The sequence below is a fragment of the Eleginops maclovinus genome, chromosome 22 (genome assembly GCF_036324505.1).
Source record: "Eleginops maclovinus isolate JMC-PN-2008 ecotype Puerto Natales chromosome 22, JC_Emac_rtc_rv5, whole genome shotgun sequence".
Classification (NCBI taxonomy): Eukaryota; Metazoa; Chordata; class Actinopteri; order Perciformes; family Eleginopidae; genus Eleginops; species Eleginops maclovinus.
The window spans coordinates 14,215,480-14,240,393 of record NC_086370.1 but is presented as its reverse complement, the minus strand read 5'-3'; the positions used below and the strand labels follow the sequence as shown (position 1 = coordinate 14,240,393).

The 24,914-nt window shown below is 41.9% G+C and overlaps 1 protein-coding gene across 1 annotated transcript; it reads right to left on the bottom strand.

The window, feature by feature from the left end:
* Positions 1-9,407: 9,407 nt before the first annotated feature.
* Positions 9,408-21,633, bottom strand: sfrp5 (secreted frizzled-related protein 5). The gene is made up of 3 exons (XM_063875506.1): positions 20,613-21,633; positions 14,076-14,153; positions 9,408-11,010 (listed from the first exon to the last, which is right to left on the bottom strand). The coding sequence occupies exons 1-3, from the start codon at positions 21,169-21,171 to the stop codon at positions 10,682-10,684; spliced, it is 966 nt and encodes a 321-aa protein (XP_063731576.1). The 5' UTR covers positions 21,172-21,633; the 3' UTR covers positions 9,408-10,681.
* Positions 21,634-24,914: the final 3,281 nt, after the last annotated feature.

The following is a 24,914-nucleotide window of genomic DNA, read 5'->3' as shown; positions in this document are numbered from 1 at the left end:
CTTCCCGTTAACCGTATACATGTGCACACTGGTCAGAATTAGGACAGCAGTCATACTGTCAATATCAATTCTTCTCTTTCCAATCACAGAAAGAATAAAACGCGTTATATTTTGCATCATCGTGCTATTCAGTTTACTGTTTAATCCTAGTCCCTTTTCACCAAGTTTGCATTAAGAAGGTGCTAGAATCTTTTTTTTAAAAACACGTGTCAAGGTGTGTAATTCAAAGATGTATGTCATTGAACTGTAAAGTGTTATTCACAAAAAAAAACGTGATCCTTACAGAGGACAAAGACACATGAAAAGAACTCCTCAAGGCAGTGAAATTTCTCAGATTCCGGTTCACATCACTGAACCTGTGTATCAGAACCTGACACCATGCCTTCCAGGCAAGAGGTTGGTCCTCTAGATAGTGCCAATGACACAACCAGCAAGGACAGCTCATCAAAGGCAAAGGGTGGTGAATCAACACAACCTCACCGGTCAGTCCCCGGAGGTCAGTGTGATGCATGGATGGGCCTATAGTTGATGAATATGTTGGAAAATGGTGTGCTTCCAGGAAAAGGGTTAATCCAACAATAAACGTCATAAAAGAATGAGGTGTCTAAGTTGTAGTGTGGGCTCAGTCTACTTGTAGCAGCACACATCGCCCAGAAATCTCCTTGTTTATGCCATACTTAATTCATCAAAGCAAGTGTGCTCCTTAATTAATAGTACCATTCAGCTGTAGCTACAGATATACACAGTGTAAGTGCTGAGCTAGCAGCTTGTGTCTTGCGTTGTAATGTATTTCCTTCTGTGTCTGCAAATGTGTGTATGTTTGTGTGTGCTGTCGGTGTGATGCCTCTGTCTTTATAAGCTGGTGATGACAGGCAGAGACAGAGGTTTTGTAGAGTGTGATGAAGGAGCCAGGGGAGCTCTTTCAGATAGCTGAAGGTCAAAACTACCAAGGGTTTTATCATCACTCACTCATATATCGACTGCACTGACCAGAAGATGACTGTGCTCTTCCTTACAGTGTAGTTTGAAAACACTTAAACCCATCCCAGTATTATTATCCTTTGTATTACATGTTGTATTAATTTTACAATATGAACAGGTATGTATATTATATAATAAATAAATCACATGAACAAAACATATTACAGTATGGTGACTGACAACAAAACCACAAAGCTGCTCATACATCATAAAGTAGCCTCACAGGCGAGCTCAAACACTTGTGTCTGCATTGTTCCCAGGACAACCTTCCTCCTTGCTTTAGACTCCTCAGGACTTATAGGTTTTACTATGAAGTAGCTGCAGGCATGCAAGCAACATCCATGAACATGTGTGAGCTGCTGAAGATTGGAATGCTAACTGATTGCTCTTAATCTGGATTTGTACATTTTTCATGACTTTATTGTCAAAGGTTCAGTTTAGAAACATTGCACAGGAGGACCTCTCACAGTTCTAACAAAGGAGGCGCAGAAGCTACATACATGTACATTATGCAAGAACTGTAGAACAGTAGGTTATATAGTATTTCGTATGGCTTTTCATGTTGATCCCATGATCCCGTGGGCTCATAACACCCTTTAAGCCCTTAAGAGAACCACAAAGATGCATGGTGGTCCAAGGCTGTTTTTCTGTCTGAATAATGAACCAACATATGACATGGGATCTGATATGTAATTTTTATGTGGTGGCCACATACTAAGACATGTGCACCTTCTGGCATTCTCACTTGGATTCACTTCCCATGCTTTATGGAGGAGGCTGTGAGCTGCCCTTTGAGCTCCATCTGTCATATTTACTGTTTCATGATGAATTAACCCGCTCCTGTTCTGCAAAACCCCTGCAGTCATAGCACATGTAGTGCACGCTATGAGACATGTTCCGATCCATAGTAATGCACATTGTGTGGCGCAATATAATTAAAAAGCAGTGTAATGTCCCACTATGTGGTCTGGATAACTGCACCCACCCTCAGCAACTGTGATCTCACAGAGCCTGTCCAAACAAATACTTCATCCCTCTCAGGAGGAGGAGGGGTGGGGTGCAGCCACTGTGAGTGAGAGGGAAACAGAGCTGTACCATGCAACATATTGAAATATGTATTAAAGGGGAGAAAGGAGACACGGTCATCAAGAAAAGACACATCCATATATAGTACCTGGCCTTCAGGGCTCCATCTTTTCATTGTTTATAAGCTACAAAATCTGTGCTGCTCATTCAGCTTCATCCTGAACCACCTGAAGACACAAATCATGATATGATAACAGAAAACTCAGGAACAGGGTGTTAGTTCAGATTCTGTATGATGATTCAAGGGTCCTGTGACTTGTTGTGAGATATTGCAACATTCTTGAAGTTGAATTACCTCCAATGACTTTGAGAAACATTTCTTCCTCCAGACATACAGACAAATGAAACCCTGTCACCATGTGCCGACTTCAATACTTTAGCATGCATGTCATTTTAGCAATCCACAGAGCAATGACTTCATCAGTATATGATTGATATAAGTGCTTTCAGCTGCACCTGGCTTCACTGTATCTACGCAATAACCATGCAGACATGGTCAGGGTTCGTTCCATCACATTAGTTTCTTTTAGTCGGTTTGTACCACACATGGGTAGGGTTTTCTGCATTTAAGAAAAAAACAGATTTAAACACCATTTCTCAAAAGGTTTATTTAAATATATGCTTTTTTTGCACTGTAATGCCTGCCAATGTGATTAGGGGTTACTACTGAAACACATCAGACCTAGCGGACAGGGAGTATCCTCTCAACCTTCCCTCTGTTTGTTTATTTTATTGACAATTTAGTTATTTCCATGTCAAAATCATATTTTGTGTCCTAGCAGCGGTGCCTCATCCTTCATAAACAAATAGTTGCGTGACTTTTGCGTGTTTAAAAGCTCCAGCTCTCACATACTTTAAGTGTGTCCTCATGGAGGCTGACTGAAGTGTGGTGAAATGTGTTCCTGGGTCCTCTCTTTCTGTCCTAAAGGTCTCCCGGATGATCTGCTTTGTGTCTGTCTTCCCTTAAACTTAAAAGTTCTGAAACAGAGACGCAGATGCAGACACGGGGATACAAAAACAGATTTTAGCAAAGATGCTAGATGAGACAAGAAGAGGCTGACTGTGAGGGAACAATAGATTCTTATGTAGAAAGAGGCAACCAAAAACTACAATTTTGTTCAATGGATAAAGAATGGGCCCACTGAACTGATTGACCTCGTGCTTTTCTTGGCCAGAGATCAGTATGCAGAACATGTTAGAAACACTCCATTTATGGCAGATAGTGAGCAGGGTTCATTCCATGCATTCGGTACATGTTCAAGAGGATCACAAGTTTGCAAAATCATGTAAGCTGAGCGGAAAACCAAAAAAAGCAGGGTAAATCATTTACATCTGGCTCGGTTCTGCTAGACGGCCACAAGAGCTCTGCGGTGGAATACAGGGCTGAGCCTCTGCCTACTGCTGTTTCTGTCTGTTTAGCTGTCTGCGTACTCTCCATTCATCTGTCTATGACTACACATGAATCAATTCATTAGAGATTAATCGGTTATACTTTTAATAATTTGATTTCAAACCAACAACAGCCTGACAGGATCATAGCATGACATCTGTGTTCACGGCTAAGAAGCTCTTCTTCTGAAACACCTGTTTTTCATTGCATGTCTTGGATGTCTCTTCAGTCGGACAGTTGATGTTTTGACTTCCTAGGGGTACTTGCTCGATTCAGACCACACAATCATCACATCCCATTCTTCTGATTAAATATTTTCCAAAAGAACATGCTTTCTCCTTCTGCCCAAGTGCTCTGCTATGCCAAACATGTGCTGTTCTTTTGAAATGCTGGATCATTAATGTCCATAAACACTTCAAATGCCGAAGAACGATTGCTCTGAAGCTGGCTTGTTGGAGCTGAAGAAGAAGAAGAAGAAGACATACTTTATTAATCCCTTACAGGGAAATTGCTTTGGGGTTTTTGTTTGAAGCAGTAGGGAAAAGTACATCCATTTTTTGGATGTGCAATCTGCTCATGGAAAGGAATCAGACAATTGAGCCTGTGCAGTCGGTACTTACACCACGGACAAATACCAGCGGCAGACAGTAAGGGCTTTAGTAATTGCACATTTCTGTCAATATTAATTGTAGTAGGCTTCTTTTAAAGCTCTCCACCTACATTTTGGCCCTGATTTTCAATGTGCTTCCTGCTCACATCCTGCTCCATCATCCTGGCTTAGGGTTGCTGAGGAGGAAGACGGAGCAAAAAGGTAAAAACAAGCTTAAGACGAGCTTTATGACTGCTTCAGTAATGCCCAACAAGGCCGATTAAGAAGTGAACACTTGCGTAAGAAAATCCAGCTTTTCTGTCATAATGATGTAAAGTGTTGCAACAATTATTGGGTTAAAACATAACTGGAACAAAACAAACCTAAATTTGTTAATTGTTAAGTTCCCACAACTTCACAGTGCCTTGTCCGCTAACAATAAAATACTTCTTTGTAGTTTATATTTTTTTTTTACTTAAGGGTTGTTTACATTATCTTTTGCCAGCTAGTAGCTATACGACTGTACACATTTTGAATTGTTGTTGTTGTTAATACGTTATTTGGTTCCACTCCAGTGTTTAATGGGTTCGACCTTGGCCCCTGCCGCACTCTTCAAACAAGTTTTATGAAAATGTGCCCAGTAGTTATTCTGTATGAAAGACAGACAAACAGAAATATCTCCTGGAAAAAACCTAACCTCCGGTGGAAAAAAATGTGCCATTTGTTCCATAGTTGTTAAGGGGACCAACGTTTTTGTTTCCAACAGTTTCTCACCGCAGAATAATCTGCATATTATTATTGTGTCGGATCCTAACAAACAGATTCACTTCTATTAAAAATCATTTCAAGCTATGAATAGTAGATCTGTTTGTCCTGTAGGAGCCCGTCATGGTAAGTTCTATAGTGCAAATGGTCAGCACTTGATAGCAGAGCCAGCAAAGGCACAGAGGCTATTTCCACCTAACAAAAGCAGAATGCCACCCAAAGACAGCCTCCCTGAGCACAGCTGAGTATCCTGGTCTGTTTGAAAAGACACTGACAAGTAGGAGATGGGAGATTATGTCTAATTAGTGGCCACTGTCCCACCTGACGAGACTGCCTTGTCTCTCTGGGTCTGATGGGGTCACAGTTCACGACCTGACTGCTGAAACATGGAGGCTGCTAACCCCCAGCCAAAGACGGAGGCTCAGTTTTATCAGCCTGCATGCTAACACCCACACACACTTTCACCTCCTTCTGACCCTCCGCTCATCCCTGCCTGACCTTGACCTATGTAGTTGTGTGTGTGTGTGACAAAAAGGGAGAAAGGGAGGTCAACAGGTCTCCAGGGAAAAGGATTTATTTATGGTACCTCTGGTTCCAAAAGGGTGTAAATCTGTGCACCAGCCGAGTGTTTGTCTGTGCACGTGGGTGTGTGTGTGTGTGTGTGTGTGTGTGAAGAGTGCACTTCTGTTTCCACTGTATGTTTGTGCCAATATTTGTTTTGTCTGTGCCTTTGCATCCTGGCACTCTGTATAAATATACATTGATGTGCATTTGGCTGCACCTATGGGTATGTCCTCTTTGATATGTGTGTGTGCGAGGGTGTCAGTGCTTGGGCGTGCGTGTGTGCTTTCCGGGCGGCTGTAAATCTCCAGACTGACATGTTGCTTCAGTAGGGAAACAGCAGGTTTGGGACACACTGATGGCCTTCACAGATGGCTTCAGGACCCTGCCCATGGGAGGCCTCCTACTCCACCTATTAATTTATTCATTTTCCACTGCAGAGGAGACACTGAGGCCAATGTGATTGTTTCCGAGAGCCAGAGTCCCTTGAGAGCAGCTTGGGTGTTTTCTTATCCAGTCCCTTTTCCCGCTTCATTCTTTCCTTCTAGCCTCTGCTGTCCCCCTGCCCTCTTTACCCAGGTCGGTGCGGCGTTTGTGTGTGTGTGTGTTCTGTGTATCTAACCTTATCACCCTATTGCAACAGGCTGACAGGTTCTGAATGTCATTGTCACAGTGTCATTGTGTCCCTGAGTCAGTATGAGACACAGATCAGTATGAAGAAGAGGAAAAGCTGTGACTTGTTATTACTCTCACCATTCCATAAGTCTTATGTGGATGAGACAAAGCCTTGAGGCATAAGACGGGGATTTCAATTCCATTGCTTTAACCAAACTGGGAGGTTATTGCAAAAATGTGCCCAGATCTTGTGAATGTAGGGAAAGCTTGACACACTAATTCAGTCCTCTGTATGAACTAACACCATGTAAAATGACACAAAAATGTGTCAGAGCAAATCATCCCTCTCACTCTGAGAAACAGTGATTTAATATTCCACAATCATCGTCAAATCGTTGAAACCATGCCTGCCGCTGGTTATGAAATTACAATAATTCTCTTTACTTTTGAATTCATATTCAACAGTACTGAGAAAATGACTCAGTGAGCTGAAACTGTCTTTTTTAGCTAAGACAAGTACGAATACAAATGAGAGTTTGTACTACATGTAGAAAGTTTCTCTGAGTTTATTATAAGGAGAAAATGATTCCCTGGCTTGCTCTGGGCCTTTTAAAGAGAGTCTACACGGCAAACTCAAGCACATCAGCAAACTCACACACACACACACACACACACACACACACACACACACACACACACACACACACACACACACACACACACACACACACACACGCAACATCTTTAATGCATTTAACTGAGCAAGGCAGGCCAAGGCTCGGAGCCAGTACAGTACTTCTGTCCATGTTGTGCTGTTTCCACCCTCTCTCACTCTCTTCTTCTAAATGAATGTAAATCTCTCCGTCCTCTCTTCCTGTAGACAGGTGGTCCCGTGGTTCAGACCAGAAGGATGTTGGCTTACCGTCTAATTCTGTTTTAATGGTACCTTGTGTGGTGGGTAGAGAGAGACATTCTGTAACTAATAGAAATTATTTGGACCCTCCAGAATGTTATATAATGGTCTCTTTTTGTCGAGGCGAAGTAGTCAGATCTGATTAGTGTGTGCATGACCATGTGTGTGTGTGTGTCCATGTGCTCACTGGTTTTTGTCTGCACTAGTTGTTTAAGTTGAAAGATAAAAAAATATCATTCCAACTCCTGAAAGTTATAAAATGATATTTTGAATCTGGCTTGAGGATTAGAATTGAACTGGTAACAATTTCTGCATTTTTATAGCCCTTCTACATTGTTGCCAATGTACAACGTGTTGTCCCAAGATAATACAGTTATACACGTTAGCCTTAAATGTCTTGTTTGTTTTGTCAGTTGCCATGATCAAAGATAAAGGTTTTTTTTTTTTCCAGACTCTCTCCGTCATCTCCTCATGGACGGAAAAGTGGAGTGAAATTACAAAATCTAATAAAGAATATTAGATGATTGGATCTGTTGTTCTTGACTTGGAATCACATAAAACCTCTTTTGATCAAAAGTGTTTGAGAGTATTACTGGAAGAGATCGACATTTTACAGCTGCTGGTTTAATTGTTGGTATGTAAAAACTGTGTGTGTGTGTGTGTGTGTGTGTGTGTGTGTGTGTGTGTGTGTGTGTGTGTGTGTGTGTGTGTGTGTGTGTGTGTGTGTGTGTGTGTGTGTGTGTGTGTGTGTGTGTGTGTGTGTGTGTGTGTGTGTGTGTGTGTGTGTGTGTGTGTGTGTGTGTGTGTGTGTGTGTGTGTGTGTGTGTGTGTGTGTGTGTGTGTGTGTGTGTGTGTGTGTGTGTGTGAGCCACACAGACAGCACTATTCAACTGTGAAAAAAGTGATGCTTATCAGCACACCGCAATAGAAACAGACAATGTGGCCATTCTTCTAAATGTTTTGAATATGTGTGTGTAGTAGCGATGCCCTTTATGCATTTCTTTTCTATACTTTTTCTACCTTTTTTAATGGAACTGATGCTTGTTTGAATTCAGTTCTCATTGGGGGGAGATAATGTGAGCTTTTTGTTCTATTTTCCCCAAGAAATGTGTCTTTTGTGTGTGTGTGTGTGTGTGTGTGTGTGTGTGTTTTTTTACCACATGTAGGTCACTGGTCCCTCATCAGGCCCTTATTAATTCCACTAAGTGACCTTTGAGGAGGTGATGATGGGTGCTTGTGGGACCCAGCCAAGTCTCTCCCTCCTTTTTCACCTTCCCTTTTTTTTTGTCTACCTTACCACATCTTGTCTTAGCTGCTCTTCATTTTCCAATATGCTATGTATAATCTACTGCAACAGGGCTGATTCAACCCTGGTCAGCATGTTCTAACAGAAACTACTCCACCTGTATGGAATTTAAATTTCAACTCAGTGTTTATGGTGTTTGATTGCTCTTAGAGAATTGGAGGTTTCAAAGTTTCCCTGTCCAACACGTGTCTACCCATAATGCCTTTCCCTTTCTGTCATTCCACGGTGTAGAGGCCCAGTGTGTACTATCTCCACAATCAGCTGGAAATAGGTCATTACTCCACTGGCATTCACGCTTCGAGCGGTCTCCAAAAGTCTTCCCATTTCGGAAAATATGGGCGGAAGACAAAAATCATACAATGTCACAATTGATCCATCTTGTATTTTGGAGCACATATATGCCAACTATTTTTAAATTGCATTGACTGAGTTATATAAGCGTCTGGAGTGATTAGGGTCTGGGTGGTTTTGATAAAGTTGGTCGGTTACATTGCAGCCTGCTGTCCGCCTGCGTCACCCCTTTACTCTTTAACATTAAAACACAGTGCTTTTATTGCCCAGGCTCTGTATAAAACTGTGCCCAGTGGATCTGGAAGATTTTGGCATTGAACATAGCGTTACTGAGGTTTAACCTTTTTATTCCCTGGGAAATGAGAAATGAAGGTGCAGGAGAGGCTTAGTGCATTCTTTATGTAGGGAGTTCTGTGGCGCAGTGGGCTAGTGCGATGATCTGGTTCCAGCCCCACTGCAGTCAGCATGTCGTTGTGTCCCTGGGAAAGACACTTCAACCTAAATTGCGGGGATTGCCCACAGTATTGAATGTATGTAATTTGTTTTGGATAAAACCGTCTAAGAAATGATATGTAATGTGATGTAATGTTCCCTCAAGGTAATGTTCTAACCTAGAGGAAAACCTATTCAAAGTAAATCGAAATCTTCATTCGTAATAATTGTTCATGAGAAAAAGTGTGTTTTTCTAATGTTCTAACTTTGACTGGATTTATAAATGGCAGTTTAAAAAATCGAAAAAAGCAAGTAAGAAAGCTACTGGGAACTTAAAGTATGCACCAAGTATGCATGTTCTTGGCTGAGAAGTATATTTTCTCAACCAAGCAAACATTCTTTCAGGAAATCAAAACAACATGGATGAGTGTGCACATGGTTACATCACAATGATAAAAAAAATGACATTAAAGAAATATTCTTTATAAAAATTTCAAATATATTTTATTCATTTACTTTTTTTGTAAAACAAAGATGTATTTCAGTAACATAACTACTTACAGGTTAACTGATTAGAAAATATTGTCATAGTTAAATTTTCATCCTTTATTGCTACGGCAACAGTGAATTCATGTGCTATGTCTGTATGGATGATTCCTGTCTTCATACAATAGAAGTTTAACTGAAGAAATTTTTTAAAAAGTACAAAACAAATAAACATTTGCAGAGTGATAGTGAAAAAACAGTACCAGAGACTTATCAACCCAACTTTGTTGGTTCTGTCCAGAGTCTCTTTCTCTCGCTTTCTTTACCACTTGTTTTCAGGAAAGATGTCTTCTCTACTTTAACCTCATTCTCTCTCCAATTGAAAAGCAAAAATATTCAAGTTTCCCTCTTTCAGGCCACATAAGCGTTGCTGTACAAAGTCAATGGAAGTATCCTCCAGTCCGCCAGTCTGCCTCGCTCCATCTGTCTTCTTTCCCGGCAGGGATAAAAGAAAAAAGCCTGATATCTAATCATCTAGTATTCATCTGAATTACCTACTTTTTACATTATCATAACACAGTTAAGCTGATCATCTATATGTCTCTGCTTTGATGTTATTCCTGGGAGCATTGTGCCCAATTGCACAGCCGCCTTGTACTGTAGTGTATCATTTTTCTCATCTCTCTATACACTGAAACAAACCCTGCCTTCCCACTTAAGGTCCCTTAGCCTATACTTATTACATTATCAAACATATGTTCCCTCCAATAGTTGCCTCAAATCTTTAGTTTTCCATGTTTTAAGGCAGCTGTCTTGATTAAGTTGCTGTTAGATATCACACAAGTGATTTGGTCTTGTATATCAGAATAGGAAAGCAGAATTGTCAAGGAATATATTTATTGAATCACAGGGGGTCTATGAAAATGTCTTTTGTTCCTTGGGAAATAAAATTACATCACCCAAATTATTATACAATCTGTGGTTACTTTGGGTTTTTTATGATGTGATTGGAGCTGCAGAGTGCAGCTTTTTTCCCTCTCCAACATTAACATGTCTGAATCATCTAAGCAGATCAGGACGATCCCCTTGACAACCTGACTCAAGTTAAAGCTGAGAAAATAAAAGCTTGGCTGCCCTGTGACCTCTTGTAGGACTATTTGTCAGACTGGTAAGAGATTTTCCAGGGATATTGGGGTCAGGAATGCAGAATTAGATTCTATGTGGGGGAAATGTGTGAAGTGATTGTAGATTGTGCTGCAAGCCGCCTCACTGAAAGACAGTGTGATAGGTGGGACACTGATGGGACTTCATGTACTTGATTGCGAATTTGAGTTCCTTGCTTTTCTTGTCCCACTTGTGAATGGACATGAGCAGCAGTTGCTGATCCACTTTGCGGCCCATGATGAGGAAGTTGGTGCCCAGGCTGTCCAGCTGGGAACACGGGCAGTTGGCGCCATTCTTGATGTACAGGGTCAGTTTCTTCAGGTCCTTTTTCCTTAGCACGCCCTGCTTCAACACTTTCTTCTTCTTCTGTGCTGCAATCAGCTTCCGGTCGCCCTTTTCCTTCTTCACCTCCTTGATTTTCATCTTGAGGGCTAAGGGGAAAGATATAGATATATTTAAACTCTGTATTTTATTCTATAAAACAGATATTTACACCTAGACGCTGTTAATGTGTCACTCTGACTTAAATGTTAATTCCTACTGTGAGCAGCTGTGACATTTCTCCCTCCTTCAAACCAGCTCTGAGCCCTGTGCTGCGCCAAAGAAGCAGCTATTTTACACCTCTCCTGAGTATCATAACTTAAACTCTCCTGCAGCGTATAAAAACTGCATCCTGTGTGTGTGTGTGTGTGTGTGTGTGTGTGTGTGTGTGTGTGTGTGTGTGTGTGTGTGTGTGTGTGTGTGTGTGTGTGTGTGTGTGTGTGTGTGTGTGTGTGTGTGTGTGTGTGTGTGTGTGTGTGTGTGTGTGTGTGTGTGTGTGTGTGTGTGTGTGTGTGTGTGTGTGTGTGTGTGTGTGTGTGTGTGTGTTTCCAACTTGGGGAAAACTCGTAAATGAAAAAGAGGACATGTTTTTCAAGTTACAACCTCCTTTACGAAGCAAGTTCTTGTCAAGTCTTGAGCCCTTGAAAGTTACATGTCTTTATTAGCAACATGCAAATTAAGAGGATATTTTTACTTGATTTTACTATTTTACAAAGATTGGGACCTGCGTATTTTTGTTTTCAAGTCTTAAATAGAATCTCTAGGAAGTTAGATTTGAAGGAGGCAAAACTGACTGCAATCAAGTACAGGTTGATAGTTGTAAAAAAAATCACGTCTCAAAGTCTAAGCTCTTCAAAGTTATCAACTTTTGTTGTTCATACTGGCTTGTTCTGGCTTCATCATTTTCTATGTAACACTCACTTTGTAGTAAGTTTTAATTCTAATGCTCCTCTACTGAGCAATTGCACTCATGGTCCTGTAATTATACATCAAAAATATAGAACACAGAACAACTCTGTGTTTAGTATATGCAGAGTTTAAATACTGCAAACTTCAGTGTATCAACTTAATGAAGTTCCAACTCCTATCTCCTGCTGTCTCGTGTTTATAGGTCTACCATGTGAAAGATTAAAATTGAACTGCCAAGCATGAAAGAGGAATTCTCTGGGTGAACATTTTGACAGGTGAAATTAATCATTTGCCGTGCTAAGGCACGGGGTCGGTATGAAGCATCGCTATGTACCCTACCCAAGCCTGTTGGAAGATCGCCATTTCGTTTCTTGCCTGCATAAACATCCCTCGGTACACTCTGTTACGTATACACAGTACAGGCAAAGTGATAGCATGTTCAAAAAGGAATGTGTGTGTTGAGTTGCCTTTCATCCGCATCCTATTTCACATCCAGCTCTTTCACTGAAGGCATGTGTTTGTTTGTGTGCCTCAGTGTGTGTTTGTATTTGTGAATGAATGCATTCATGTTCATATGTGTGTTCAGTAAAGATAGAAAGGATAAAATCATTTCACTCCCTGCTTCACTTTGAACACCAACTCATAATAAGTATTAAGTGATGCAGCTGGCTCTCTGTGCAACCTGGCCAGTATCCTGGTGACAAGCTGTGCCCACGTCTTTATACAAACATACTTTTTTAAGTGAGCAAATTTCCATAGAGGAAGAAGGAGTGAGAAGTGTTCTGTCATTTTGAGCAGACCCAGGTTTTCCTGAAGCTAAGTCGAGCAGCCTCCACTTCCAACCAGGTGTTGGTTTCATGTCTGTCCCCTGCCAGACTCACATCCCTCACCCTTTTCTTTTCTTACTCTTGTCACTTGTACTGGTTTGCAGGATGATACAGCATGGAATGTGGAGGGATCAGATATCAAAAGTACACTGTAATAAAACACGGAGTATAAACTTCTCCGAAGGCGAACATTGTTCTGAAGATGAATAGGCAACAACATTCATAAGGCATGAGATCAAGCTGCAATCTGCTATCACCCTATAGAATAACACTGTGGAGTCATTCTTGCCTTGATCTCCAGATCCATACGTCATGGCTATCTTGACTTCTCTACTCATCCTCATGCAGTCACATGCCTTAATAGCCAATAAAATGTCTGTCTTATGGTCGCTATCTGCTTTCACATGTAAGCATATTTAATATTAATCAACAGAACAAATCTTATCCCTGAAAAACACCCCCATGATGGAAGATTGAGATATCTAATCCAGAAATCAATCAGAAAAAATAATTGTGTGATTCGGTCGTCATGATGAATTATGGGGATGAGCCTACAGTTTGTTTTGGCTGCAGCAATGTGCACAAAGATTCATTTTGTTGTTGGGTGTCATTTGTTAAGCGTTGATTCATTTTTCATTCCAAATGGGTCAAGCGGTGTATATTCAGGTCATTTCGTAGGTGAGGGGTAACAGGGGTCTCTTTTAAACTGCACAGCTCTTTGATTTTGAGCACCAGTCTGGCCACATTTCATTTTTAATTACTCTACTCTCACTAATCTTTTCGGGAACACGAGCCATGTTCTTCAGTCTCCCAAGGCTATGAGTTTTTTCCTCACCATTTCCAGTTCATTGCTCAGAATCTGAGAAATACAGAGCAGTAAGTATATCATTAACTCTTAGGACTGGGGAAGTAGTCCAGAAATTCAGCCGCTGTGGAGTCGGATGAGCCAAAAGCCTCCACAAGCAGAAATAATGGAATAATTATGTTCTGGCTTTGTGTGCAGGTCATTACTGTGGAGAAACTGGAATGCAGGAAAGTAGAAAGATAAAATGATGTTGAATGGACATCAGGGACTCAAATCTGTTATATTAATTTATCAATTTATGTGAAGAAGGGGGGTTATGATAGCAGAGGGAATAGTTCAAAATGAGCGTGTTCATTGTTCTGCACCCATTTTGACTGTTTTCTACAAACACCTGCAAACATTATTGTTTAATGTGTACTCTTATGTGTAATATACGTACTTCAATTAAAAGCCAAATCAACCTGTAACTTACCTTTGCTATTTATAGGAGAGGAAATTTGCAGTATCATTTACAATATACGCTGGATTTTTCCAGTATTTGTTGCAGTTTGTACTGTTTTTAACTGCCCTTTACCCCTCTACTCTATTGTATGTGACCACACATGCAGCTCTGTCTGTAATTGATGGTACTTACCAAAGTCACTGGCGCAGTAATGCTCCATGATGTTGTCTGCTTTCATCTCATTGTCACACGGTGGGCACACCTTTGACACTGAGGGGCGACAGCAAAAAAATACGGTTTCATTAGCAACTACACATAGTCACATCTCATAGTTATTTTAAGGCAAGATTAGCTAATATCTAAGGGCTGAGTTGAGGTCAGTGCTATTCAAGTGAAACGAAAGCCGTGTCGGTATGAAATCGTTAAGCACTTTTGAGGCACTTACTTGCAGCCCCCCTCCTCATGTCAGAGGCTATTTGCTGCAGAGCGAATATACAGTCCAGCAAGCTGACTGATGTTTGCCCTGCAATTACACCGGACAAAATGTTTTTATTCTGGCCCTTGTATATTTTGGTGGTGCAGGCGTGGGCTTGGCTCTGCAGAAAGGTAAACGCTGCTGCAGCAGCAGCCGCTGAACATGGTGAAAAGTTATTCAGTATACACAGCCAGCTTTTAGGCCACACAGCAACCACACATTGTGAAACAGCAAGGGGAAACCAAAGCAACAACTTCAGTTTATTTTTATCTCGAGATTTATGGTCATGGCTGCTTTGCTGTAAAGCATGTTTAGCCTCTCTGACTTTGATTTAGAACATGATTGTTGTTATTGTGCACTCATGCAGCATATGAGAGAAGTACAGTACAGTCCCTACATTAAGTCTTTTTTGTTTGCTTACAGCAAAATCGTGTTTGTTTCTACAGCAGAAAGTAGACAGAATATGCTTTAAAATATGATGAAGAATCCTGACATTTTGACTTAATCATATATTCTCACCAATGCCACTTTTAGAACTCTTCCAAGCCCTCAATTTCTTCATCCTCAGACAAACAAAACTCACAGAAAATGCCTTATACTGCTTTTCAATTTTCTCCAAATGCTCTTCAATTCAAAACATCAATATGAAAATTACTACATAACCTCCATGTAATCCTTGTAGGGCTGGTTGTTTCTATACACAGCTAATATCAGTCAACTTATCCACAAAACAGAGCCTTGAGCCAATTGACAGAACAAGCTATAATATTAAAAAATGGCCAGGGAGAGAAGGATGTGAAATAGAAATCTTCCACTCACCACATGCATACACCTACAGGGCAGATAAATATCATAAGCAGTCTTTTTTTGGTAAGTCTGCTTATAGGGGAGTTACATTTTCTATTGCTCACTCACCGCAATATCCAAAATATGTTCAGATTTCTCCCCCCTTCCTGTGTTTTCCTGTGTGTCTCACACTTACAAACACACAGAGGATAATCCTAGCACAGTCCAGCAGTGGCCCCTGGGTTAAAAGTCAGGGTTCAAAGGTTATCACCCCAGCCCCAACCGCAGCGTCTGGGCAGATAATGAGAGGGGTCATAGTTGAGCATGCTTCACTGCTCGGGTCGTGGGGAGGTGAACCCCCTAACCACCACTGAGTGTATGGATGTGTGTAAGCGCTCGTATGGAGGGAGTTGAACCGTGTTCTTGTAGAGTATCTGCAGGTTTTTCCTTCGCTGATGTTTCCCATGCATTCACAGGCGGGACCTACCTACAGGGTCAGACCTCTTAATTGTCTGGTGCTGACATGAAGACTGGGACAAGAGCACGGAAACACACGCACGCACGTTTTAATAGATGCCAAAACTCTAGATTTGTCTGTTTTGAATGATTCCCTTGAAGCTGTTACTTCTTATTCAGACTCCACGGTAATTCATTCTGGTTTCACAAGGGTGGTATGTTGGCAGGATGCCAAGCTGCGTGGATGCCAGAGCATGCGTCAGGAGAAAGCAGCCCTTCCATGAAACTTAGTTGAGCTTAGACAGAAAACCACCATTTGGATGCCGCTGAGAAATCAATTAAGCGACGACTGCCCTCATCACGTTCTGCTCTCCGTCGGGGGAACCACGGTCATGTTCTAATGGGAATCACTGCTGCGTGGATTTTTCTTTCCTGGACTCATTTCTACTCAGCAAATATTTTGACATTAGGTCATTCATGTATTTTGCCATCATCTCAAAGCAGTTTAGGAATTTTCTCGCCATGTGATTGAAAATCCGAAAAGTATGCTCTTGCTTTGGTTGACTTTGGACGTGACTATCAATCGTGTGCTGCTTTTCATCATGCTGCGTGCTGGGTTATAAACTTCATCGCCCAAGCTTAAATATTTCCATTCCCAGTGACGAGTGTTATAATATTGTCTCTCAGAGCTGATGTTGTTGAGGAGGTTGGGAGTTGATGATTTGGGGTAAGAGGAAAGGATGATGGGAGCAGTGCGAGAAAGGAGGTGGTCTGTTGGAAAGCACTGCTGGTAATCTTCAAACAGCAAGCCAGAGTGGCAATGACGTAAGGCAAGAGTCCAGTAATTTAAGTGCAAAACTTAACTTTCTCCATTTCAGTCTCCATCCTCTTGTGTCTGTTTTTTTTATTGCTCAGTCTATTTCTCCTCTCTAGCAAATGTAATTGTTTCCCACCTAAATATTTATTTTAATTATAGATTTTTGGGGAAATAATCTCCTCATTATCATAAAAAACATCTTTAAAGTCATATATCAAATAATGACAGATTTTTGGAATAGAAGGCCTCATAAAGAGTGAACAGCTTTGACCTCCAAAAACAACAACAAAAAAACATGATAATATCATCATGCACATTTTCTTGTAATTAGTTGATTACATTTCTTGTAAATATATTTTTTCAGTGACCTAAAATGCTGCTTGGTGTGGACAAAAGGCCAAAACATATTTGGAAAAGCTATGTTTGCAAAATTACCCGTGTAGGTGTGGACAACCTCTTAAGAGTAAAAACACCTTGACCAGCCATTTGTCTTAACATAACATTCAAGAATCCTTCTCATTCATCTCAAACAGTGTCTTTGAAATACCAACACTCTAAATCACATTTTATGTTCGGAACGTTTCATAAATTAGCGTAAAATCAGTTTTATAGCCCATGTGTTAGTGACAGTAAGCTTACAGTCCTTTTGTCTCCGACTCTTTCTCTCCAACATACACACATATCTTCCCATCATAGATGATCAGATCTAACAATATCGTCATCCGATCCCCTGCCATGTATTCTGCCTCATCCCCTGCAGCCAGAGCATCACAGCCACTTTTATGGAAAGAACGTTCCATTTAGAGTATGTGCGGGTCACTATCTCATGCCTCATTTGGGCCCTTTAAGTTACGAGCAGCAACACTTATGACATAAAACGGTACTGTGCCGGAGATGAAATGCAGCGTGTGATTTATGTCGGAGGTCCTAACATCTGTTTAAATGCGGCATGCAGACGGACAGAGGAGGACTTAAACATGGCCCACAGGCAGCCCCTGGGGCCTCTAAAACACAGCATGCTCCTTGCATCTGTAGGAATCCTATACAGAAGAGAAAATACATTCTCAAAAGGCCGAGGCAGTCTTCCATGCACAGAGCATTGGATCACATTTTCCTTTTCATATAGCAGCCAGGGCCACATGAGTAGCGCCCATTGTGCTGCTGGGGACCTGACAGTGCTGCCTGTCTCCTTTAGCACGGTTGTAACTTACACTAGCCGCATCAATGAGTACGGCGAGGACAGACAATATCTTTCACACCATGCAATTTCAACGACTTTCACTGGACAACGTGCATATTGTCTTGAAGAGCAATTTCTGTGGAAATGTGCAATTTGAGTTATGGAGTTTACCCTATGCACTTAAACCCGGTGCAGAACTCTCTCTTTGCCTATCACACCTGTTGATTTGCTGATGCTGACAGCAGCTAAAGGCAGCATCATTAAATAAGGTGGAGTTGATGGGTGGCAATAACTGTGCTCTGCCCGACAGACTGAGGCCTTTTTTACTCCCTGGATGTCTGTGCCCTCTTGTCAGCAGTCTGCCTGTCTTTGCTGGTATAATACATACTGACTTGTGTTTCACATAATCACACCCCATGGGCCCCTGTTACACACACACATGCCAAAAATCATCCACAGACACAACCTGAGCTCAGGTGGTGATGGTGTTCCTCTCAGTTTTGGCTATGACAGAAAGGTGGAAAGTGAATCTGACTATGTACTGTTAGTTTCCACAGGAGCCCTCGAACCGTGCTATATCATGTAATTGCAGAATAGCTCAGATTACATCAGGGCCTCCTGGAGAGGCAGAGCAACATAAGAACACTTAACTCCTGTGATTGATCCAACTCCCAAAGATTCACCTGTATTAACTCAAGAGCCCTCATGTGATCCTGTGTAAGCGAAATCAGCATGTCCATTTGGAATTTCCAGAAAAGTCTTAGAAACAACTCTTACTTATAATTCCTTTTTATTATTGCTGGCTCTGTGTATATGTGGGTGTGTGGGGGGGGGATTTGTGCGTGTGCTATAAAGCCAAAAGTTTGTCCTCGGTATGGCCTCATCGGCAAATCTGAGAATCTTTGGTTCTTAACAAAATGTCAGTGACTGAGCCTTTGGGCTAGAAGTGATATGGTTTCACTCTCCGTTTCAAACACACACTCACAAACACACTATCAAATTGAATTTTAAACTACGCTAATATTAACATTTTGTATCTAATCTTTAAACCTTTAATTATTTTTCTTTATACAATGCTCGACAGCTAAGATCCCTTTACATATTTGGAGTGGTCTCGAACCATCACTGTGTAATCGATACCCATCCGATCAGCATTTGATTAGATAGGATCAACAAACAGTTGCCTGTTTCTGGAGGTGACGGATGAAGTCTAAGCCGCCTCCTTCTCAGGGAGCATGTAAGAGAATGAGTTATGGCTCTGCAAAGCCAAAGTGTCACATAGTTGATACTCCTCCTACAAAAACAGAACAGCCATTTTCCCTAATGGAGTAAGTCAGCCCTGCATGAATTCATGAGAGTCCAGAAAAAACTTTTTTTATCAGAGTAGATAATTAGATATCGGTTTGCTGTAAACATAAATGATAAAAAGCAAAGATAAGTCACACACTTTATGATTTACAGGACTAACATTATGTTTTGGCATTATTTGGTTTCATTTTATCGCTTTAGTAAATCACTATACTGCATCAAGTTAAGGAAACCACTTTTACTATGCATATAAAAAATACAGGAAGATGTCAATCAAAGTACATATAAAAGATTTAAGGCAAGAAGTGGAATAATGAGAATAATTAACCGTTTTTCTTCCAGTCCTTATTGAAAGCAGAGAGGTAGACATTTTTTTCAGCTGCAGGAAGCAGCTTTTCTCCTATTCTACGCTGGGTCTGCCTCTCCTTACTCTCCCGCTTCCCTCTCCTTTCACTCCTCTCCTTTCTCCCTCTCAGGGACAATCAGACTTAAGCCATTCCCATTCTCTGCCTGCCTCTCTTGTCCTGTCATGTCCACTAATTAGTGGGAGCTCAGTAATTGGCCTTCTTGCTAATTGGCCTGCTGGCTGCCAGACCCAACAAAGGCCTAGCAGGCTGGGACACAGTTGGGACTGTCCCACTCCACTGTCTAAAGACTCTCATCAACTCCCTCTCTGCCTCTCAGCTCCGACTGCTTTTGTGAAGAGGCTGCTTAGGTAGTTGTGGTTCATACACACACATGCACATACCTTTTTCTCTCAATGTAGTTCCCAGCTCACTATTGGCCCAAATGCTTGGTTATTTTCATGTTTCCTGTGAACATTTTTTATAATATTTCAATTTTTTCTGTGAATCAAATCTTATTTTATTAAATGTTCTTCTTCAATGTTGCATCTTGGGTTCATTTGCTCATTTATTGACACTCTGCAGACCAGCTAGTTAGTTGCATGCATGACAGCTTTGAAATAAGACATTCTCCATTCAATGAGTTAGATTGATTGATTGATTGATTGATTGGCTGTCGTTGGATGTCTGCTGATAAAAGTGTGTGTCTGTATGCATGTGAGTGTGTTTCACCTTTTTCAGTTAAAGTGTGTTCAACATCACAGTCCATTAATCTTAACTCTGTGAGCGATCTGGCTGTCGGAGTCTCTCAGTCTCCTGTCTCTCTCTCCCAGCCTGTCTCTGTCCGGCCTGAGGCGTATGCAGATGACAGGAGCCGGCCTCGACCGTCCACTTACTCAAGAACTTTCCCCTGTAGCCTCTCGCTGCTCCTGTCTCCTCCCTGACTCTGCATAGTCTCTCACTGAAACTTTCATCTGTCATCATCTCGGCGGATTGAGCCTCACAGCCGTTTTTGGGCTCTCACTATTTCTGACTCTGCAGGGTCCTCTGTCTTAGAAATGTTGTCAGTCAAAATTCTGGAATTAACAATGCAGAGACTAACTGTAAGTCGTGTTACAGCAGTAATTTAGCAACTGTTACCCCATTCAAAACACTTGCTAATGTGTGTATTTATATTGCTTTCTTCAATGCATGTATAATACCTGATAACTATCTCAAGCTGACATTTTACCTGCTGTTAGAGCATTCATTTTACTCTAAGTTATTTAAACTATTGAGGTGTGAAGAAGATTTTTAGTGTGAGCATACTTGAATGAGTCTGTGTGTGTGTTAGAGTTGGTGTATGTGCACATAGTTGCCCTACCTGGTGGCTGGGTGGCCTGGTTCCCAGTGAATTGCATCGGGATGCAGAGGTCGTTATCAATGGGGAACTTATCACAGGTCAGCATCTCTGGCCAGGGGAAGCCGTAGGTCTCCATCACCGGAGCACAGCTATCCCTCACGGCCTCACACAGCGAGCGGCAGGGATAGATGGGTCTGTCCAGGCACACCGGTGCAAACAGCGAGCACAGGAAGACCTGGGTGTCAGCATGGCACCGTTTGGCCAGGAGGGGCACCCAGCTGCCCGCCTGCTGCTTGACCTCTGGCATGGTCTCGTGGTCCAGGAGGTTGGGCAGCCTCATCTTCTTGTAGCCCACGTTGTGGCACAGGCGCAGGTCAGCTGGTATGTCCACACACTGGGGCAGCTTGGTGTAGAAACGGCCATTGTGGAAGTTGTCCGACTGCCAGCTGTAATAGTCGTACTCGTCTGCGGCCGAGACGGTGAGGAGTAGGAGGAGGAGGGAGAAGAACGACAGGCCCAGTGCCAAGCTGGAGGAGCCCTGGGTTAATGCCCACCTGGGGCTCTTTTGTCCATGTGCCATCTCTCTCTTAGCCCGAACAAACAATTCAAGAAGGTTGTATCCAAAGTCTCCAAAGTGAAGACAAAATGCAGGGAGTAGAGAGGAACAAGTGGGGCAGGCGTACAAGCTGTAATCCCTTTTTTTGTCCTGAGTATGATCGCCGTGGATTGAAAACAAAGTGTTAATTCCCTTCTTCCCCTGGAGAGTCAGCCCTCTAAGCCTCCCTGAACACCTCCCTGTGTGTGTGTATGTGAGCCTCAGGTAGTGCAGTGGGGAGGCAGCAGTCAAGGAAGGGTGAGCACTCAAGTAGGACTGCTGGTTTTCTAACTTTCCCTGTTCACAATTTCTCACTCTCTCCTTTCCTCTCCCTCTCTTAGAACTGTCTCCAGCCCTGCTCTACTCTCTGTCTATCAGTCTGTAGCTGTAATGAGGACTACCTTAGGTTTTAAGAGGCAGTGGTAGCTGCTCTCTGTGGCTGCCTGCCCCCTAGCAAGCTCCCAGACCACTCACCTTCCGACTGGCCTCCCCTGCACTCAGTCACAGCAGCCTCATCCAATCACAGCCTTGGGGGAGGCTCCCCCCCCATAACACTCCTCCTACCCCTTGTTCTCAACAGAACCCCTCCTCTACAACAAGTTAACATGACAGAGAGAGAGAGAGAGAGAGAGCATTTTTGTTTATTCATCCCTCTAATATGCACAAGATTCTTTGGTCAAAAACACACCCACAAATATTCATAGCAGACATTGTCAGCCTCTTACTCATTCCGTTCTTTATTTATAAACATTTTACGTCTTAAATTTACTCATCAGAGGCTCATTGAGCTGCACAATGCCCCACATAACAATTGATGTCTGGTTGCCATTCAAGCTTGCTCACTTCATTATAGCACAAAACAGTCTGGCGTAATGGTCTTCTGCTGGCATTACAAGTGAGGAAACATACTTTCACACACACACACACACACACACACACACACACACACACACACACACACACACACACACACACACACACACACACACACACAGTCACGCTCAAGCACTGATATAAGTGCAAGGAATTGAGCAGAAAAGACTGAATGAAGTGGGTGGGAAAAAGTTACAATGAGGTTACTTAGTGTGGGTTGAGTAGCTACAGGTGGCTAGGTGGGTAACCCGCGCTATGGTAGTTATGCTAATGTGTATGTTAGCTGTGAATAGAGGCACGCTGTCTCTCTGTCTCTTTCTATCAGTGCCACTGACACTGTGAGGGCCTTGGCCTTGGCAGCAAATTCACATTCAGATTCAAAGAGCAGGATATGGGATCGCTGGCTCACATGGAGGGTGTTCTTGCATCTTGCATTTGATCTGGTCACGCTTTAATGCTTTTGCTCATGTGAATAGTCTGTAAATGCAGGTTCATACAAATGATAGAAAAGTGTTTGTTTCCTGGTGCAAGCTGACATTTTATCATGATATAGAAAGATTGTTAGGAGACAATCTGAATCGTGCTGCGGCTAGATACTGCTGGTACTTGATATGAAGTCAAAAGACATCAGATTTTTTTATTATTATTATTATTATAATCAGTATGTGGCATTACAAACAAGGAGACGAGGAATGTGTGTGTGTGTTTTGCAAACAGGCAGAGGTGTACTTGGATGAGAATCAGGCACAGTATTGTTCTTTGCCCAGAGCATAGAAGATAAAATTCCAGAAACAGCAGTCAGTCTATAAAATCTAATTCAATAAGATGAAATCAAATAGATAAAAATGTGGTTCAATATCAGAAACATCAATAACACCCTCCACGTTATTCAAGCACCCACATAGTTTATCTTGACCAGCCTTATTTCTAAATCCAGGGGTTTGTGAATAAGGTTACCGTAACATCTTGTCATTTTTTTTTTGCATGAGAATGGAGTTGTTTCAACCCTAAAAAGTTTCAACCCTGACTTCCTGAGCTACAGTTCCGATCCCTGTTGACTTATTGGTGCATTGCAGACACCGTAGAGTGATTTTTCTGGGAATCGAAAAGCTGCCAGTAGAAAAAACAAGCTCAGTCTTCTCTTGGAGCAGCTCTCATAACCTACAATGTGGAAAGATGAGATGGCATTGAGCTGAAGTCACCCCTAAAATAGCGTCACCATCACTAAAAGGGTTTTTGATTGCTTTATAAGGAACTGTTTTGGTATGATAAGTGTATAGCCAAAGCTAGGGGACTACATTTCTTCACCTCTTCTCTTCCATCACTCTGCTCCTGCTCTCATTCTGCTATGTTATTCATGGATAGAAATCACCCAGCTAACCTTTGCACTACAGCTAATCAATATGACTAACAGCTAATAATCTGTGGACCTTAGTCTTTCCGGAAGGTGTGGTGAGATTGTCTTGTGCACACCTCACTATCTCAGTGATTTATTTTGTATCCACGTTAGTTTTTTGGTGACCTAATTTAGGACTGCTAGCGTTTCCTCTTGATACATGCACAGTGTACTGCCTTCAAGTTGGTAACAAAAGTGTCTTTCATGGTAATCAATCAACAATGGTTTTCTCCTCTTGTTCTCCTTCCCCTCACTGGCCCCTGTGGCCACCGGCCAATCAATTCCACTCTTCAGTTTCCAGCCCTCTGATTGGTCGAGGGCTATAAGATTAGGTCCAGCCTGTATTGTTGGGCCTAAAGGTTTAGCATGGTTTGAAAAGAGTGTCTCAGCAGTTGTGTGTGTGTGTGTGTGTGTGTGTGTGTGTGTGTGTGTGTGTGTGTGTGTGTGTGTGTGTGTGTGTGTGTGTGTGTGTGTGTGTGTGTGTGTGTGTGTGTGTGTGTGTGTGTGTGTGTGTGTGTGTGTGTGTGTGTGTGTGTGTGTGTGTGTGTGTGTGTGTGTGTGTGTACATGGTGGTGGGTACTGGTGGTTGTGAGTGTGTCAGGGAGATTCTAAAGAGGAAAGGCTGGAGGGTGCGGGTGAGGTGGCCGGACGCTCAAATATGCCCTCCAAGCAGAGTTTGAATTCCAAACCACACAAGAAGATGGAGGGGATGATGTGACTGTCCGCATGTTGTTGGTCTTTCTGTCACAGAACTAGTTCACAAACTGCAGAAAGTACAGGAAATATCTTATTGTGTATTATTATACTATGAAATGTTTTACTTGCTGCTCAGAAATCTATTATTTTTACTCAAGTCAAAGTAAATAAAACTTAACAGTCACTGAATTGTTGCTTGGATCCATTGTAAAGTACAAATTCCTTTTAAAGAAATATTATGTTTTCAAAGCATTAGCAATGGAGTAGCACATTTAAAACCCAAAGTAGAGGTATCTACTATGTGCAAAGAAATGTATCTCCATTGTAAAACAGGCAAATGTATACATTGTGGAGAAGGCTTTGTCTGTCCAGTAACAGGTCAACCCCCTACCTCCTCACCACACACAGACTTCCCACACTTGCGAAGCAACAATAGGGATTACCTTGCAGAACTGTCACAACATTTGTGCAACACAGAGACCAGTGTCTCCCATACATACTTTTTCTCTCTCTTTATTTGTCTTTTTCTCACAAAAAACACACACATTGTTTTAAGAAATGTTGCTGCAAAAGCTGTAACACAAGCAAAAACTCTTACAGTGAAAACAGTTACATGAATAGTCCTAGTTCTCAAACTCTGCTGTGTAATCTCCAAAATCTGTGATCTGAAATGTCGTATGCAATCCATGAGTGATTACGGCTTGTTGGGTATTCTGCCCCCCTTATCCTACTTGTTTGCAAACAATGTTAGCAGGGTCAGTCA

Excerpts from the sequence above, each read along its gene's own strand:
- sfrp5 (XM_063875506.1), bottom strand. The coding sequence starts at position 21,171 with ATGGCACATGGACAAAAGAGCCCCAGGTGGGCATTAACCCAGGGCTCC. Across the intron at positions 14,154-20,612 it reads CCAGGCCACCCAGCCACCAG|TGTCAAAGGTGTGCCCACCG; the intron begins GTAGGGCAACTA and ends GTCGCCCCTCAG. Across the intron at positions 11,011-14,075 it reads TTACTGCGCCAGTGACTTTG|CCCTCAAGATGAAAATCAAG; the intron begins GTAAGTACCATC and ends CTTTCCCCTTAG.